This window comes from Barbus barbus, assembly GCF_936440315.1.
Source record: "Barbus barbus genome assembly, chromosome: 10".
In the NCBI taxonomy this organism is placed as follows: domain Eukaryota; kingdom Metazoa; phylum Chordata; class Actinopteri; order Cypriniformes; family Cyprinidae; genus Barbus; species Barbus barbus.
Genome location: NC_136738.1, coordinates 11,419,441 through 11,437,144, shown reverse-complemented (window position 1 = coordinate 11,437,144; position 17,704 = coordinate 11,419,441). Strand labels below are relative to the sequence as shown.

At 39.8% G+C, this 17,704-nt stretch overlaps 1 protein-coding gene across 2 annotated transcripts in view; it reads left to right on the top strand.

The window, feature by feature from the left end:
• LOC306876212 (activin receptor type-1-like) overlaps window positions 1-17,704 on the top strand; it is an 87,208-nt gene that overhangs the window by 44,012 nt on the left and 25,492 nt on the right. For both annotated transcript variants that reach the window (XR_013784807.1, XM_079427217.1), the window contains exons 3-4: window positions 12,319-12,582; window positions 14,310-14,512. Coding sequence is in view for 1 of the 2 variants with exons in the window: in XM_079427217.1 (XP_079283343.1) it covers window positions 12,319-12,582; window positions 14,310-14,512 (467 nt within the window). In the remaining variant the exon portion in view is untranslated. The remainder of the gene's footprint in view (window positions 1-12,318; window positions 12,583-14,309; window positions 14,513-17,704) is intronic.

Here is a 17,704-nt window from a genome sequence, read left to right as displayed (position 1 = left end):
ATTTGTGTCCCCTTCAAAAAATTGCTCTTAAGAAATTGTTTATTGTCCTGTTAGACAAAATTTACGCCTCTGGGCCCGTATTCCTAAAGATTCTAAGAATCCTTTTAGAGAGCTACTAATTTAGCTTAAACATTTCTAACTAGGAGTCTTAGCTTACAAGTGATTCAGGACCAATCTGAGAGCAACTCTGAGCGAGGAAAAGACGACAACTTTTATCTTAGTGAGGAGGCGGGGCTGACCCTGTTGCTAGCTATGACACATTCTTTTGAAGACTGCGATTGGTTGGTTGTCAAGAAGGAAATAAAAGAGCGCTTTTAAGAGTAGGGTATATTATAAGCCTTCATTTTGAAATTACAGGCGTAATTTTTCCTGATTTACCGCTCTCTCTCTCACTCACACACACACACACACACACACACATTATATATGTATATATATTCTTATTTTTTATTTACCATGCTGTCATACTTACCGTATTTTTTAGGAAATGAACAGAGACATAGCCAAATAAGTGCTGTAACATACCTAAATCATTACTGCTGCATAGTTGCATTTTTCCAGTTTCCAAATATGTTAATGTAGTGATTTACATCCATTTATGGCGCTATGGCATTTCAGTGCGGTGTCGGAGATGTAAGCATGTCTTTAATAAGATCGGTCACAAACATGATCCCTGCACGATCTAATGTGTAGCGTCTTATTAACTCACTGTCATGCATTGTGTGCAACACATTTCTTCTCCCCCTTCATGTTTCGTCCATTCCTAAAGAAACTCTTAAGCCCCTTAAAAGTCCTCGTCCGTACTCCTAACAATTTTGGACCTTAAAACCTCTTTTAAGCGTTAAGATGCTTTCTGGATTACTTTTTTCTTTACTAGGATCTTTTCTTTAATTTTAAGAGGAAACACCCACATTTCTAAGATTTTTCTTAGAATTTTGTTACTAGGAGCAACTCTTAGCACTAAGATTTTCCATGAATACGGGCCCTGATCTCGCTTTACTCTGTTTATGTGGTTAGTGAAATTTTATGTACTGTAATGCAACAGGCAACCGTTAGCAATCGTTATTTGTTTTCCGTGCCTTTCTGAATACAGATTCACACTTCTTGCGCCATTGAGATACAGCAGGCATGCTGACATAAAAGTGCTGTAGTAGAAGAAAGAGGCATATCCATGTGTCTTGGCTGAGCATCTCATAATTGTAGATGAAAGGAAATGTCTTTCTTGTGTGCGTTGTCCATAGATAAGCACTGGTGATGTTGAGTGTGTGTGCGAGGGGTTATCATGCAGTGGTGTCCAGCGTTGTTTTGGCCTGCAGTGTTTCTCCTCCCTGTCTTTTGAGAACGGGACAGGCCTCCAGCAGAAAGGATGCATTGTGGGTAGTGAAGAAGAGGCAGTGCTCTGCAAAAACTCCCAGACTGTGGACACGCTGAGGCATTGTTGCCAGGAAACATTGTGCAATATGAATGCTACCGTGGAGATGCCAAGTACAGGTGAATCATTGAAGCAATAATTTTTTTTTTTTTTTTTTTTTTAAAACCTCACACCTTAAATGTACAAAAGTCTTGGAAGGGTTGTAATAATTCTCATTTAAAAGCAAATACAGTAAATGCCTTCAGGACCTTGCATAATCAAAGTAAGTTTCTGTAATAGTAATTTAACAATTCATTAAGGATTTAATTTTTGTAAAGTAATCACTCATTTAGTCTACTGCCCAAGATGCTGGAATACACTCCAGGATCCCTGCAACTCAACATGAGACAAGCGGTTTGAAGAATGGATGGATGAAATTAATCACTTAGTGACTCAATACAAGCACCTAGTGGTGCAACTGATGATCAAACTCACTGTTCGGATCATACTGTGGATTTTGAGTCACGGATTGGATCATTTTTCAAGTCAAGTCGAGTTTATTGTCATTCCGCTACATGTGGGGACATACAGTGGAACGAAATGTTGTGCCTCGCAGGACCACGGTGCTACATAAATACAGACAGACAACGAGGAAAAAACAAAACAAAAAATAAACACTATAAACCTATACACAACTAACCTACTGACAGATTTAACTATAAGTATACTATATATATATAAGTATTTGCCCTATACAAACTAAAATAATAAAGGATAAAAAATACAAACTATACGAATGCTTCACAAATACTGTACATGTGCAAAGAGAAACATTTTTAGTCAAGCAGCTGGTTGGGGAACAGTACATGGGGTTTGCATGGGGTTTCAGAGGGGGGCGGGGTGATTTGAGTTCAGGGCTCTCACAGCCTGAGGGAAAAAGCTCAGTCAGTCTGGCAGTCTGGCGGAGCGGGCTCTGATGCTCCGGTACCGTCTTCCTGATGGTAGGAGCTGGAAGAGACTGTGGGAGGGATGGGTGGAGTCCTTCACGATGCTGTTGGTTTTGCTGGAGCATCGTGTAAGGAAAATGTCCAGGATGGATGGGAGAAGGGCACCGATGATCTTTGCAGCTGTGTTCACTGTCCGCTGGAGGGTCTTACGGTCAGCAGCACTGCAGTTCCCGTACCGGACGGTGATGCAGCTGGTCAGCACACTCTCAATGGTGCCTCTGTAGAATGTGGTGAGGATGGGTTGAGGGAGACTTGCTCTTTTCAGCCGGCGGAGAAAGTGTAGGCGCTGTTGTGCCTTTTTGGAGAGTGACATGGTGTTGGTGGTCCAGGTGAGATCCTCTGTGATGTGCACCCCCAGGAATTTAGTGCTGCTGACTCTCTCCACAGTCGAGCTGTCGATGGTCAGTGGGGGGTGGTCAACGGAGTTTCTTCTTCCGACACGGACTGACTGAGGTTAGAAAGTCCAGGATCCAATTACACAGGGAATTGTTAAGGGCCAGCAGGTTTAGTTTATTTATGAGCTGTTGTGGGATTGTGTTGAATGCCGAGCTGAAGTCAATGAACAGCATTCTAACATAGGAGTCTTTATTTTCTAGGTGGGTAAGAGCCAGGTGGAGGAAATTGCATCGTCCGTAGAGCGGTATGCAAACTGGAGCGGGTCGAGTGTGTTGGGGAGGCTGGTTTTGATGTTGTGCATGACTAGCCTCTCAAAGCACTTCATCATGATTGGAGTCAGTGCTATGGGACGGTAGTCATTGAGACAGGACACAGGTGATTTCTTTGGTACCGGTATGATTGTTGTGGGTTTGAGACATGTGGGGATGACTGCCTGGCTCAGCGAGGTGTTGAAGATATCTGTTAGGACATCTGTCAGCTGTGCAGCACAGTCTCTCAGAACATAGCCAGGTATGTTGTCAGGACCTGCAGCCTTGCGTGGGTTAATCCTAAATAGGGTCTTCCTTACGTCGGATGGAGACAGACAGAGCGCCCGGTCGTTGGGAGGTGTGGGCAGTTTTTGTGCAGGTGTCATTCTGCATTTCAAACCGTGAATAAAAGTGGTTGAGTGCATCGGGGAGGGATGTGTCCTCATCGGATGAATTTTGGATCAGAAAAAAAAGTTTGCTTTTCAATAATTGCTAAAAGCTTAAATTACTTGCCATTTTGGGGCTAACTTGGCCATGAAAGCATCTGCAGCGTGAAATAGAGGGTGAGTGAGGATACAAACTAGATCTCCTTCCTCAAAGGACTCAGGCCTCCTACGTTTGTTGTAGTATCTGCCTTGTCTCTCTTGGGCTTGGTTAGTCTTCTCTCTCACTTGGTCAAGACGAGCTTTCTGCCTTTCAACAGTGCTATAGGCCACATGATCGGGATTAGGAGGTTTGCGGATCAATCGCTCGAGTGGACCCTTTAGTTTGCACCCCAGTGCAATTTCTGCTGGAGTGAGACCCGTACTCTCCTGCCATGATATCCATTTGTCCCAATCACGGTGGTTGTCACGAACGTAAGATGATATCATTGTTTTTAAGGTTTTGTTGATCCTCTCAGTTAAGTTGGTCTGTTGAACTACACCCCATCGCTTGCAGGTATCATTAATGGCGCTTTTCCACTGCGTGGTACGACTCGGCTCGGTTCAGAATGGCACGACACGGCTCAGTTCGGCTCTGGTTGCATTTCCACTGCAGTTTAGTACCGATTTAGAGTAGGCGGGATTATTCACGTGTCGTTATAGTTGCGCCGCCTATACTGCCGTGACTCCTGAAAAACATTTTAATTTCGCTTCACTCCATTAAGCTCTCGCTGGATCTGTTCCTAGGCTATCACGAGAGGATCGTCTGTACTTCCTCAACAGACAACGAAACAGCCATTTATGGTTGTTAAAAAAGGCGCGCCCATTCAAAACAGTAGCGTTTGATCCTTCACTGGCTGTGCTGATTTAAATCTAGCGGGTCTGTTGTGTCTCGTGCCGCAAGTTCAATGACGTCGGTAGTGGCGATTCTCTCCGGCCAATCAGTGATCAGCAGAGTTTACACGTCACGTTTTGGTAACTGTACGGCTCGCTTGGAACCTCGGCCGAGGTGGTACTAAAAAAGTACCAGGTACTGTACCCAGTGGAAAACCCCCTAAAAGTGTGCCGTACTGAACTGTACTGTGCCGTACTCTGCAGTGGAAAAGTACCATAAGTAATTGGGTAGTGAACTGTGGTCCGCGGTCAGAGACCAAGTATGCTGGAGCTCCCCATCGAGTGAACATTTCCTTTGTCAGATTGTTGGTTATGAGGTGAGTTTTTGCAGACCGTAGAGCAAAGAGTTCTACCCACTTGCTGCAATAATCCACTAAGACTAATAAGAATTCATTGGATCTGGAACTTCTTGGGAAAGGACCCATCAGATCTACTCAAAGCATATAGCCAGGCTCCATTACTGGGACTGACTGCAACAATCCAGATAGCTTTGACATTCTTGGTTTGTAGACTTGGCATGTCTTACACTGGGTGCAACAACTCCAAACGTCTTTACGAATCTCAGGCCAATAGACATTGTCAAGTAGTCTCCTTAAGGTTTTCATTCTCCCCAAATGTCCACTCAGTGGGTTCAAATGTGCAAAATGCAAAACCATTTCCCTAAGTGATGCAGGTATGAATAGTTGGTGAGTGTATCCTTGGTGCTTGTCAGGCACACTACAAAACAGGCAGTCATTCTGTATGATGTAAGCAATGCGGTTAGGATCTGTGGTAGGTTGTTTTGCTAACTTCCATGTATGCAAAGAAGAATCAAGCTTTTGGGCTTTCCCAATTTCATCCCAACTGACGGGCAAATTTGGGTCTGGTTTTAAAGGTTGACATAGGGCAAAATGGCTTACCACCTCTTGTACAGGTACTCCTCTAGATAGGGCATCAGGTACCACATTACATGATCCCTTCCGATACTTTACCGTGAAGCTGAAAGATTGCAGACGTAAAGCCCACCTGGTCAAGCGTGAGGATGGTTTAGGGTGATTGATTACCCAAGTCAGTGCAGAATGATCTGTGAGTACTTCAAAGTTCCACTTTTCCAAGTAATGTCTCCACTTTTCCAAGGCCCACACTACTGCAAGACATTCCTTCTCTACAGTAGAGTATGACTTCTCTGCTCCATGCAGAAGCCGCGAAGCGTAGGCAATGTCATGTTCTGCCCCATCAAAATCCTGTGTCAATACAGCTCCTAATCCTATATCGCTGGCATCCGTTTGTACTCTAAAATCCTTGAAGTCAGGCGGCATTAAAACTGGTGCTCGTTGTAGGGCATACTTAAGATCATCAAAAGCATTTTGACGGTCAACTGTCCAATCCCAAGTTGCATTCTTAGCCTTTAATGCATATAAAGGGGGTGCTTGCTCGGAGAAGTGGGAGATTAAACAGTGATACTAACTTGCAAGACCTTTGTACCTCTTTGAGATTTGTGGGTACAGGGAAATCTTGAACAGCTTTGATTTTAGAAGCTTCGTTACGAACCCCTTCTTCAGAAACAACATGTCCTAGATATGTGATGGTCTTCTGCAGCATAGAACATTTCTTGAGGTTGAGTGTCAATCCTGAGACTTCCAGTTTTGCAAAGAGTTGCTTGAGATGTTGAAAATGGTCTTGGACAGTTTTAGGATAGATCACTATGTCATCAAGATATACAAAGCAGAACTTCCCTATGTAGTCTTTCATAATGTTGTTCATAAGCCTTTGAAAGGTTGCAGCGGCATTTTTAAGGCCAAAGGGAAGATGAACTAATTCGTACTGGGCATTTTTGGTGACAAAAGCGGCCTTTTGGATACTGTCCTCATCCATTCCTACCTGCCAGTAAGCAGACTTAAGGTCTAATGCGCTGAATATTGTCACTCCATACAAGGACTGTAGGATATCCTGAATCTGTGGCATCGGAAATACATCCAGAGGAGTCTTGGAGTTCAGTGCTCGATAATCAACACAAAAGCGGGTACTGCCATCTTTCTTGGGTACTAAAACGACTGGTGCAGCCCAAGGGAAAACTGAAGATCTTATGATGCCTTTGTCCAGCATGCTTGCTACTTCCTCGTCAATGAACTTCTGTTTGTTAGGATAGGCTATAGGCTGTTTGTTAGAAATAGGATAGGCTTTCTTACGCACAGGAATCTCATCAATAGTATTGATTCGATGGCGAATTAAGTTGGTTTGTCCCAAGGTGTCAGTGCATACAGTTGGCCAGTCAAGCATCAGAGAATCAGAATCAGAATGAGCTTTATTCGCCAAGTATGTTTACACATATGAGGAATTTGTTTTGAAGTGAGGAAATATACAGCATGACATGAGGAGAGGGGGGAGAAAAAAAATTATTCACAGACTATATTCTTATGAGAGTACAGTGTGAGAACAGAAAAAACACCCCAGCAACAAAAAGCACATAGTCAATCAACAACATAGTCACACGACTGCAACAGTGTAATAATCCAGTTCTGGCAATCAGCCATCCGGGTCCTGCAGCCATTTGCGGCGCCGGTCGGACCCGCATTGTCAGGTTGGCGGAACAAAGCGGCGAAGGCGAGGGATCGGGGGTAGGAGGTGAATGCGTATCTGTGTTATGTGTGTGAGTGTGTGCCTGTGGAGCTGCCGCGCTGGCTTACTAATCAAATTGACACAGTCCGCAGAATGTGACAGCGACACAGCACGTTGCTATGGAGACAACCTTGATCAGAACCCAGACAGAGTCAACAATCCACAGGTGTCTGTAGAAGGGGTAAGGAAGGAATGTGAGAGCGTCACAACTGCAGTGCTCTTCCTGGGTTGTTTCGCAACATGACCTTGTCTGAAGCCGTGCTGTTTTGAGAGCCGAAAGAAGATCAGATTGGATTAGAAGATCCTTCTAACTGATGTTTCTGTGCTTTAGAAGCATCAGCTCGATCCAATCACTCCTTTTTGGTGGTTAGTGTCGTAAAAGCCGTTGGCACTAAAGGTAGTGCAAGATGCAGACGTACTGTCGGTGAAGGTGAAGTGAACTACATCCCATTGTTCAGGCAATGAATATGTAGAATTCTTAAAATCAATGATGATTCCTGATGTCCTCAAAAACTCAAGTCCTAATACAACTGAAAAGGCCAAGTCACAGTCCCTCATCACATAGGCTCTTAGAGGATAGTTGTGGCCATGAATAGTACCCCGCCAAACTACCTTCCCCAAGGCTTGACTGTACATACTCATTAGCAAGGGAAAATGACCGTCCTCTGCTTGACTGCAAAGCTTCATGATTCAACTTTAACTGTTTCCAGCATGACTCCTGCACTAATCAATAAGTGCTCCCAGTATCCAGGATTGCTTGATATTGATGGCCTCTGATGGTTATGGGCAACGTTAACGTCGTTAGTGGCTTTCCGCTGTTCTCTGAACAAACAGCTATGTGTAGATTGGGTTGTCGTCCTTTTGTGATTTTACCGGTTTCAGAAGGCTTTGAGTTTTGTTCTTGCTGTCTCTGCCTCCAGAAGGCTCTTTCTTAGCTGATATCTCTTTCTATAAGCGTTCTTACCTGTACCAAATCATCTACAGTAGTTACAGTACCTCTTAAAATACTGGCAATTCTTGGATTGCGGTTTCAGAGAGTTGCTTGGAGGATCTCACGTTCCGTCATGGAAGGCTTCAACCTCAAACACAAGGCTCGGTACTGGTACGCAAACGTCCTGATGCTTTCATCAACTCTTTGTTTCCTTTCTCTGATCCTTCTTTCCACTTTGACCTTGTGATCATCAGACAGAAAGGATTGAAGAAAAGCAGACTTAAATTGTGACCATGTTCTCACCTTCTACTTTTCTGCCACCCACCAGTCTTTAGCTGTATGTGTTAACACAGAAGGGAAGCATGGATAAGATTTCAGAGTCATTCAAAGTTGTATAGCCAGATATTCATCACATCGCTCCAGGTACGTAATGCGATCTTCTCCATCTAAACTTCCAAATTTTGGAAACTCTATTTTGATGGAGGTCTTATAATTAGAGATCGACCGATATATCGATTTACCGATATTTTCCCGATATTTAAGCATTTTTCCATAATCGGATATCGGTTTTGTAATATCGGATTCCCCGATAAACACAGCCATCTTGTGGGCGTTTTGAGAATTGCGCGCAGGATCGCAATTGCAGCGCATCTAAGGGGAGACAAAACAACAACAGCATGTAGGTACTTGATTTGCTGTAGTTAGTAAACTATTTAATATTACAGTCATTAATGCACAAATTAGATGTATTACATAAATGCCTGATATATAGTTTATGCAACTTGGCTCTAAGAAATATGATAAATAAGATACTCTGTCAAGCCCTGTCCCTATAAAGATATAACTTTGCCTGAAATAACACAGCCATGAATTAGCGCATGTTGGAAATAAAAGCGCTGAATTGAATTCTCTCTCTGTGGTCTATTAGTCTCGTGAAGTCGGAGTCACGTAGATAATCCGTCAAGTCCTCTCCCAATAAAGATGTAACTTTGCATGAATTAAATAATACAGCCATGAATGATTGCGTGTTGGAAATAAAAGCATTGAATTTAATTCTCTCTCTGTTGTCTATATGCTCATCATTAGTCTCGTGAAGCTGCTTTCATATTGCAGTTCACTCAGCGGGTTGATGCTCAAGAAATGCTCAGCACGGCCACTGCATGTAACTTTTAACAAGATTAACTTTTTTGAAGCACCCTAAATTGTATTAACACTTACTATATAACCATTATTTCGTTTATAAACATCTAAATTAATACAACTCTTTGGAAATTCTCTGCAATCGATCGCAGTTTGAGTAGCCTATAGTTGTATGTAAATGCATAGATAAACCGCGCTGTCAGCAGCATAATTTAGAGCATGCCAGTTGAGAAATGCAATAAAATACAATGCTTGTTATATTCCAATATTCCAGAGAATATTATTCCGTGAATTAACACTATCCAGTGAATTATTCTTCACTCTTTAGCCTATTAAACAGCTTATAAACCTACTAAAACTGTATGCTTTATTTTCTCCATTTGAAAACATTAGACATTCTATGTTTATTTTGCTTACTGCTAATATTAGTGTTGCTGCTAAAGCTTTTTATAAATAAAATGTTTTTTATTGTTGTAATAGGAAGATTAAATTTAACATGACAGGGCTCTAGACTGCGACCAAAATGGTAATATTTTGCGAGTTAAAATTTGACGTGGCCACATTTGTACGAGTGCATGGTCTGCGCTGCTCCAAAGCATCTGCTTCATACAGCGCGCGCTGCCAGCCGCAGCACATTATAGCAGGAGTCAGATTTCACTGATCACGTGAAGAGAGGTGCTTTCAGCGCGAGCGCGTCGTGGGTAGAGCCTGGTTTATACTTGGCGCGTCAGCACGAGCGCGAAGGTGCGCATCGCAGACGGAGCGCAACAGAGGATTTAGTTTTCAAACTAAAGTAAAAGACCGCTTCTTAAATCAGAGAAGGTGAACGGTGGTATTCTTGTAGAAAAAATCATGCAAGTCCTGTCAGCGACAGCCAGTTTAGTTTTACTTTTCTTTTTGTTTTCGTTTTGAGAAGCTTGTTATCTTTGCTGTTTACCTCACGTTATGCTATGGAGGCTTTCCTTAATTAAAAAAAATAATAATATTAATATTTATTTGCTTCCTCAGAGTTTGCTAAACATTCTGTAATATACTCGGTATATAGTACAGCATGTGATGTGTCCTGTGCCACGCCTCGTCTTATTCGTTTTTGTTGATAAATGTTATGTAAGCTAGTTTATCATTGTCAACGTACTGTTTTATTGTTGTTATGCTTTGTAATTAAGAATAACAATGAATCCATCTTTTGTTTTAGTCTTAAAAAATGAAAGGTGTATAGACATAAGCAAAACAGACAATTATCTTTTCTTGTAAAATGTGACACCAAGATTGCAAATTTGAAAGTGAAAGCGCACGAAAAAAGGAATTCCTGTTCACAAAATTTAAATCACAAATAATACTGATAAAAAAGAACGAGTTGAATGTTGAACACTTTCGTTACCATATAACTATAAACTACGATAAAAGTTCATCAGCATGCATTGATGTTCAAATGTGCAAAAACAAAAAACTAATTGCAACCAAATTATGTGCTCGTGCGACCAACTGAGAAAGTTAGTTGCAAAAGTGAGATCAGTGGGAAGAATGAGTCTAGAGCCCTGCATGAAAGACTGCTAATTCTCAAAACATTTTTTGTTAAGATGACTGAAAGGAGGAAAAACCAAAGTGAAGTATGGACTTACTTCACGCAGTCATTTATTTACTTTATAACAGTAAATAAATATCGGTTATCGGGCACATAAACATGCAAATAATTGGTATCGGTTATAAAAAATCAATATCGGTCGATCACTACTTATAATGTACAGGTCAAAAGGAACTGTGGTCAAGTATGGTCTGGATGAAATGTGGAGTAGAAGTAGCTCCCCCATAAGACTGAATCAGTGACCTCAGCTGGCCATCTCTCCATTTCAGGCAATCCATAATTGCTCTTCCTAACTCCTGGACCTTAGTTTCCAAAGTATCTTTAACTTGGCTGCATTCATCCTTCAGCTTGGTGGACAGTGAGTGCTCAAGCTGCTGTATCTCTGTTTGATGATCTTGGTACTGTTTTACCATGTGCTGCAGCTGACATTCAGTGGCAGTCATCCTATTACTTTGCTCCTGCAACTGGTGTTGAATATCCTTAAAACGAACATCAGATGAATTCTCTAACCCCTCCACTTTACTTTCTACTTTATGCATCCTTGAAGCCATAACCATATTTAATAAGCTTTCATCTTCCTCATTTGGGGGAGGAGGTGGTAACGGAGAGTCATCGAAATCACATTCTTGTTCCACATTTTCAGGTTCATTTTCCAATTACAAGCTACTTAGCGAATGAATAAGGTCTTGGATTGGTTCACAATGAGTGGTGAAAGGTTCTGAAGAGTAGTCTGGGATTAAAGGATGCTCACCCTCTGTCTCTTTCTGGAAGGTGGCCATTTTGTAACTAATGAATCTTTGGAAATAACTATCTTTAAAGCCTAAATTGACTGTAATGTTATGTTACTATAATCAATAAAACAGCATGACTCGCAGAAAGTTGAATTTTTGTCATCAAAATTCAGTTCAGTTCAAAATTCAGATTGTACTTTTCTTTCTTCAGGGCGCCATATTTTATGTAACACCTAACTTTTTGATGCCACATAAAGATTGAGGGACCACAGAGACTAATTCATTTCAGTGAGCCATGTGTATTAAATGCAAGCTTTGAGTCACTCATTCACATCAACAAGTGAAACATCAATTAAGTCCAGCAAGTCCATCAGTTCATAGATATGACCATAAGTAGCATTTTGTCATAGTGAGATCAGTCTTTAGAGTGGAAAATGAGACCAGCGGATCTTAAGTGAAGCAATGAGGAATCTGAATCCGCAAACAATTAATCCGTTTGACCATAGAATAAGAGGAGTAGATGGTTTGAATGAAGACAATTAGTCCCTTTTGTCTAGGTCCTGTTTACCTCTGTGCTGTTTCCTCTCTCAGACAAGAACCCTCTGCATTTAAACAAACATACAATCAACACGTTTAGTGCTCTACATATGTACAAACATCTGGTGAAATTTTGAAGTCAACAGCACCTTTAGAAATATATTTAGTAAGAAAAATGGTCTTCAATACATGTTCAATACTTATTTTACTCACTGTATATCTGTTGGAAATTGTGCAGGATTCACATTAAGAAAGTAGTGTGCTGGCCCCTAAAACATTTTTAATTTATAAATTAAATTTAAAAAATTTTCACTTGGAAATATAAGTTGCAATTAAGAAAATAAAAAAGGGTTGCCAATACAGTTTCATTAAAGTAGTTTTTAATTAAATGTTCAATGCATTGAAAAACATTAGTTGAGGGTGTAACACAACACACAATTGTGTTTTTATTTTTATTTTTATCTTCTCTTCTATCTAGATGAGGAGTTAAGGGTGACCCCAACAGAGCACGAATGTGTGTGTGAGGGTCGATCATGTGCAACGGGGGACCGCTGTAAGGGTCAGCAGTGTTTCTCCTCTTTGACACTGAGTGATGGGACACCAGTGTCTCAGAAGGGCTGTTTTAAGGTGTATGAGCAGGGCAGGATGACCTGTAAAACACCTCCGTCACCTGACCAGATAGTGGAGTGCTGTCAGGCTCATCTGTGCAACATAAACCTCACTGTGAAACTTCCTGTACGAGGTAACAGGCATTAACCTCTTACACCTTCACCTCCACATTCCATATTCATACACATTTATTTTTTATTTAATTGACCATTCGCAAAGACCTCCTTACTTACTGTTGCCATGACCGACAAACAACCCTGCTCTCACACTACATATGTTCTCATGCAGTGAAAAATACATCGCAGAGCAAAGAGGAAACTGACAACACACCACAGACAAGACAGAGCAGGTTACTTCTGATATGAAACAAGGTCTCAGACTTTCAGCTTTCAAATTTGGTCATTTTTAAGGACATTCAAACAATAAATACCATTTTGTGGCTCTTTAATGTGTCATGACAGATCACTTTTTTTCCTCAGTTCAAACATGTAAACCGTTCGTCTGTTCATATTTACTTAAAGCATGATATGAACATGAATAAACATCAGAAAGTATTTTATTTAAACCGTGTCACACATCATTTCAAGTTTAAGACCAGCGAAGTTAATCTACTCTCATGTCTGATTTGTGGTTAAGGCTAGAAGGGATACTACTGGGCGTCTACTGGGCATGCACATTTGCATATTTTCCGAGCCGACAATATAACGTGAAACCTATGAAAATGGTTTTAAAAAGCATATGGCGCCATAGTTTCATAACTTTACAGTGTCGAAATGACTGTCATTTTGCAGTAAAGGACCTGTCATAGTTTAATGAGAGGGAAGATGACATGACGCAACGTGAAGTTAGCTGCATTGAAAACAGATGAGCGCACGTGCACAGCTCCCGATCAGGGCGAAGTTCACAAGATTTTGTCCACAGAATAAGAGCACACGTCTTAACATATTATTTTATTATTTCACAATCAGTATTTTAACTTGAGCGCTGCAAGCCATGCATACAGTGCCGGACATGACAGATTTCTTGTATGCAAAACAAGTACTTTAAACGAATTCATTAGCTTATTACCGTTCCTGTGGCCAACAACAGCACAGCTTAACCCTCCGCACAGTTTTATATTTATTTATATTGAAAAAGTTTCAATCCAGTCAATCTGTTTTACCCCGTTTTAATATGGATTTCTATGGAGATGTAGATGTCAGGCAAGATGGCGGATGGCAGCAGTGGCGCATAATCTCCGCGTTCTGATTGGTCAGATCACCTGTCAATCAAGCTCTTTGCAAATGGTCAATTTTCTTACACACTGTATGCTCAATCAAAACGAGTTCTTCTGTGGCTTGACATGCATTTTGTTCATTTATAATTAGTTTGCATGTAGCTTTTATGATGAGCTCCGTCCCTAATCAAGCATACCTGAAAAATCTAAACAAAGGCTTCAGAATTGCTTGAACAGTACTTGCAAGTGTGTTTAATTAGAGGTTGAGCTTCTTTTTTTTTTTTTTTTTTACTCTACAGGACAATACATGATATAAACGTTTGATATACATTATCCATGATTTGACACAATTTTAAAACTCCCTGTTGTTTCTGGGTTTTCCATGACTGTTGAAACCTTGCATCTTGTTTTATTGTTTTTGTCAATATGGAAAAAAATTAAATTGGCAATGCTCAAGAACTCATCGTGACGAAAGAGAGAAACATCTTTATTTTTTTATATTACAGTGAAATATAGGGATCAAATGTGCTTAATGTCATGAAAATGTCACATGAGTTTGATTTGTTTGTGAGATTTTTTGTTTGTGAGACTTACCCCTCCTTAAGGTAAAATGGTTTCTTTTTAAATCTCTGTGTGTCTCTCAGTGGTGGAGGGCCCCAACTATAGTGTGACAACGCTGATCATTGTGATTGTGGCTCCAGTCATCGTTCTGATATTCCTGTCTGGTGTGGCTATCTTGATCTTCCGTTGTATTCACCATCACCAGATGGAGCATCTGACCGCTCAAGATGCTCAAGGCACCATCGATGGTCTGATTGCGTCTAACGTGGGAGAGAGCACACTCGCGGTGAGAAAAATCTACAAATACCAAAGTCTGTTATCAGTCTGTACTATTCAGCATGCGCTCAATGTGCTTAAATCAAAGTAAAATATCAAGTAAAGCTTGGCTCTTCCAAGCTTTATAATGGAAGTGAATGGTGGTCAATATTTTGAAGCAAAATTACAAAGAAACACAAATAGTTACAAAAAAGTAGTCTACATGGATCCGGGGGGTTAATAAAGGCCTTCTAAGTAGAACTTCACTTCAGAAGGACTTTATTAACCCCCCCAGAGCCATGTTGAGCACTTTTTATTATGGATTTATACACTTCATTTTGCTTCAAAATCTTGACCACTTTTGTAATTACAAAGCTTGGAAGAGCCATGATATTTTTTTTTAATATAAATTCCGATTGTATTGGTCTGAAAGAAGAAAGTCGTATTCACCTAGGGTGGCTTCAGGGTAAGTAAATCATGGGGTAATTTTAATTTTTGGGTGAACTATCCCTTTAGCAGGCTTAGGCTCTATTAAAGGACTACAATAAATAGCTGATATGTGGTTACACTACCAAAAAATATAAGGACACGCACCATGGTAATACCATGTTTTTTTGTTAGTTTTTTTAAACTAGGGATGTCAACAATTAATTGACGATCGTTTAATTGTCGATGAGAGATGCAATCGATTAAAGCTATCGATGGTCGATTTAAGCAGTTTAATTTTGGTTTAATTTTGCGGCTCATGTGCAAAACACGGGGCTGGATCTGTGGCGAAAATAATACACTAACGTACAAATTACGCTTTTAATGTGATCCAAGCTTTAAAAGTGCATTAAAACAGAAACAATATATGGGTGATTCTTAGACTATGGGCACTTTTATGTTCTTTGGTCATATTTTTTAAAATGCATATAATTTTGGACAAATTCCTCTTTCTTTGTCAAACTAACAATACAACCACCTTAAAAACTTTTTACTCCCTTTCTATTATGATTTTTTTCATACTTTTCATCCTTATAGGTGTCAAAATCATTGTTTTCGCCTTGTCGCACACCCAGACTTTTAAACTTCAACAATGAAAATACAGTTTAAAAATATGACACATCTGGTAACTATTAATGTACCTGAATTAAGCACTAGTAAAAGAATTAAAATACATTATAGTATTTAATGTGAGACCACTATCAATGTTACTTTTTATACAAAATATAGCTGTCGCACAGTATTGGTGTAATTTCCACCACAACACTGTAATGTCCCTTTAAAAAGTTTGTGTGAAAGATTGTTTAGGTGGTTTCTATGGAAATGTTCAGGGACATCAGAGCACATGTTGGACATGGAGGGAATGTAAATTTTCATCAACAACATATGAAGAAAAATCAAGGTAAATAATGCTTGATCAGTTAATATATTTATTCTACGTCATTTCCGAACATGCTGTACCTTCAAGGGTATTTTTAACAAGTTAAATAAGAGTATTTTGCAGACATGAAATGCTAAGTATTAATTCAAAGCTAATCAGTGAAGCTATCTTCCATTTTTTCACAAGAAACTACAGAAATGTAATTTCCACCACACTGCCTCTTTGGTGGAAATTACATTTATGGTTTCAAAGTACAATTGACAGATTTAATGACTTAGTGAATTGAGTTTGAGTGTGATGAGTTTAAGACTTTTTCTAATAAATATCTCTGCTGTTTCTCTACATTCACGTTAATTCATTGTCATTTCCACCACCACACTCTACTTAATATAAAAATTCAAGTTATTTGTTTTCTAATAAGCTCTTACCCAAACCAATATTAAATTTAAGAGTGTGACAGGTGTACAGTTCAGCATTTGGTCCTAAGGGCAGTTAATTTATCTCATTGACAAATGTATAATTATTGTACATTGTGGAAAAACTGGTAAAACTAGTTGCAAAAATGATCCATTAGACCATTCTTGAGTGACTTAAGTTATTCTATATTTAAATAACAGCTGTATATTGAGATTTGGTGGAAATTACATTTGTTCATTGCAGGTCGGAAAAATGTATAATATTAACAATTTCTCTTGTAATCTAAGTTTGTCCTCTTACAGACCTTAAAACTAGACAAATTATTTAAATTTACGAGACTGTTACGTGACTTTTGAACAAGTTTTTTTTATTCAACTTCACAAGACTAAAAGTGCCCATAAATGTATTTTGTATTGAAATGTAGTAACTAAGTCATATTTTCCCCAGATATAATTGTTTCATACCGGGCTCTGCGCTTTGACAGGGCTGCGGGACATGAGCAGAACAGGTCTAGGCTATACATAGACTATAATTCTTAATTTAATTAGTTTCTATGTTCGACTTAATAATTTGTGGGCACTGTCCATGTTTCATTGATTTGTTCCCTAGAAAACCCATGATTTAACTAAAATAAGGGAACGAATTAAGTCATAGGAACGAATCCTTAATTCATGGCCACAAAATCTTTAATTTCCCCCCGCATGTTTACCACAGTAAGAGATGCGAAAACAGTGACTAAAAGTGAACGACAATAAAATGAACCTCCGAAATTAGAGGGTGAGACGGCGAGAATTTGGGAAAAGAAACAATAAATATTAAATTCCTGGAAACTCGTGACCAACCGGCAGAAAATAACATAAAGCCGTGTATGGCTTTAAATGTACAGGTATCGAACAGCATGAATGCAAACGCAGTCACAATGCAACATGTGCCTTCTAACCCATTATTTATCTTATAAACAAAGCTTTGTACCTCACTTGTGTCATACTCGCATTAAAATGCTTCAGGTGAGCAGCAGCGTTTTCTGTAGCTCCACCCATAGAAGCGGTTCTCTGACCGCGCGGCGCAGCCCCACGAGCCGCAGTTACGTTTGGGAACATTTTATTTTAAATGCCAATAATGTCAATTGCAAACATTAACACGAATGTGTAGTTTATGTCGTCTTGTTTGAATGAAAATCGTTTTTTCTAAAAAAATAAACACATAAGACGTGTACTACAGAACTCCAATAAATACGATATAGGAGATAAATATCAATACTTTCTCTCTCAGTTATATCATTAGGTAATCATAATTGCGGACATCAGGGAGCCGCTATTATGCATGGCATTGAAACTGCTTTTGAATGCACGATGGCTTTTTAGTTTCACTTTCGAGATTGGCGATCGCACGCACTCTGTTTTTACTATGGAGCGGCAGTAGCCTACTTACCACACATTT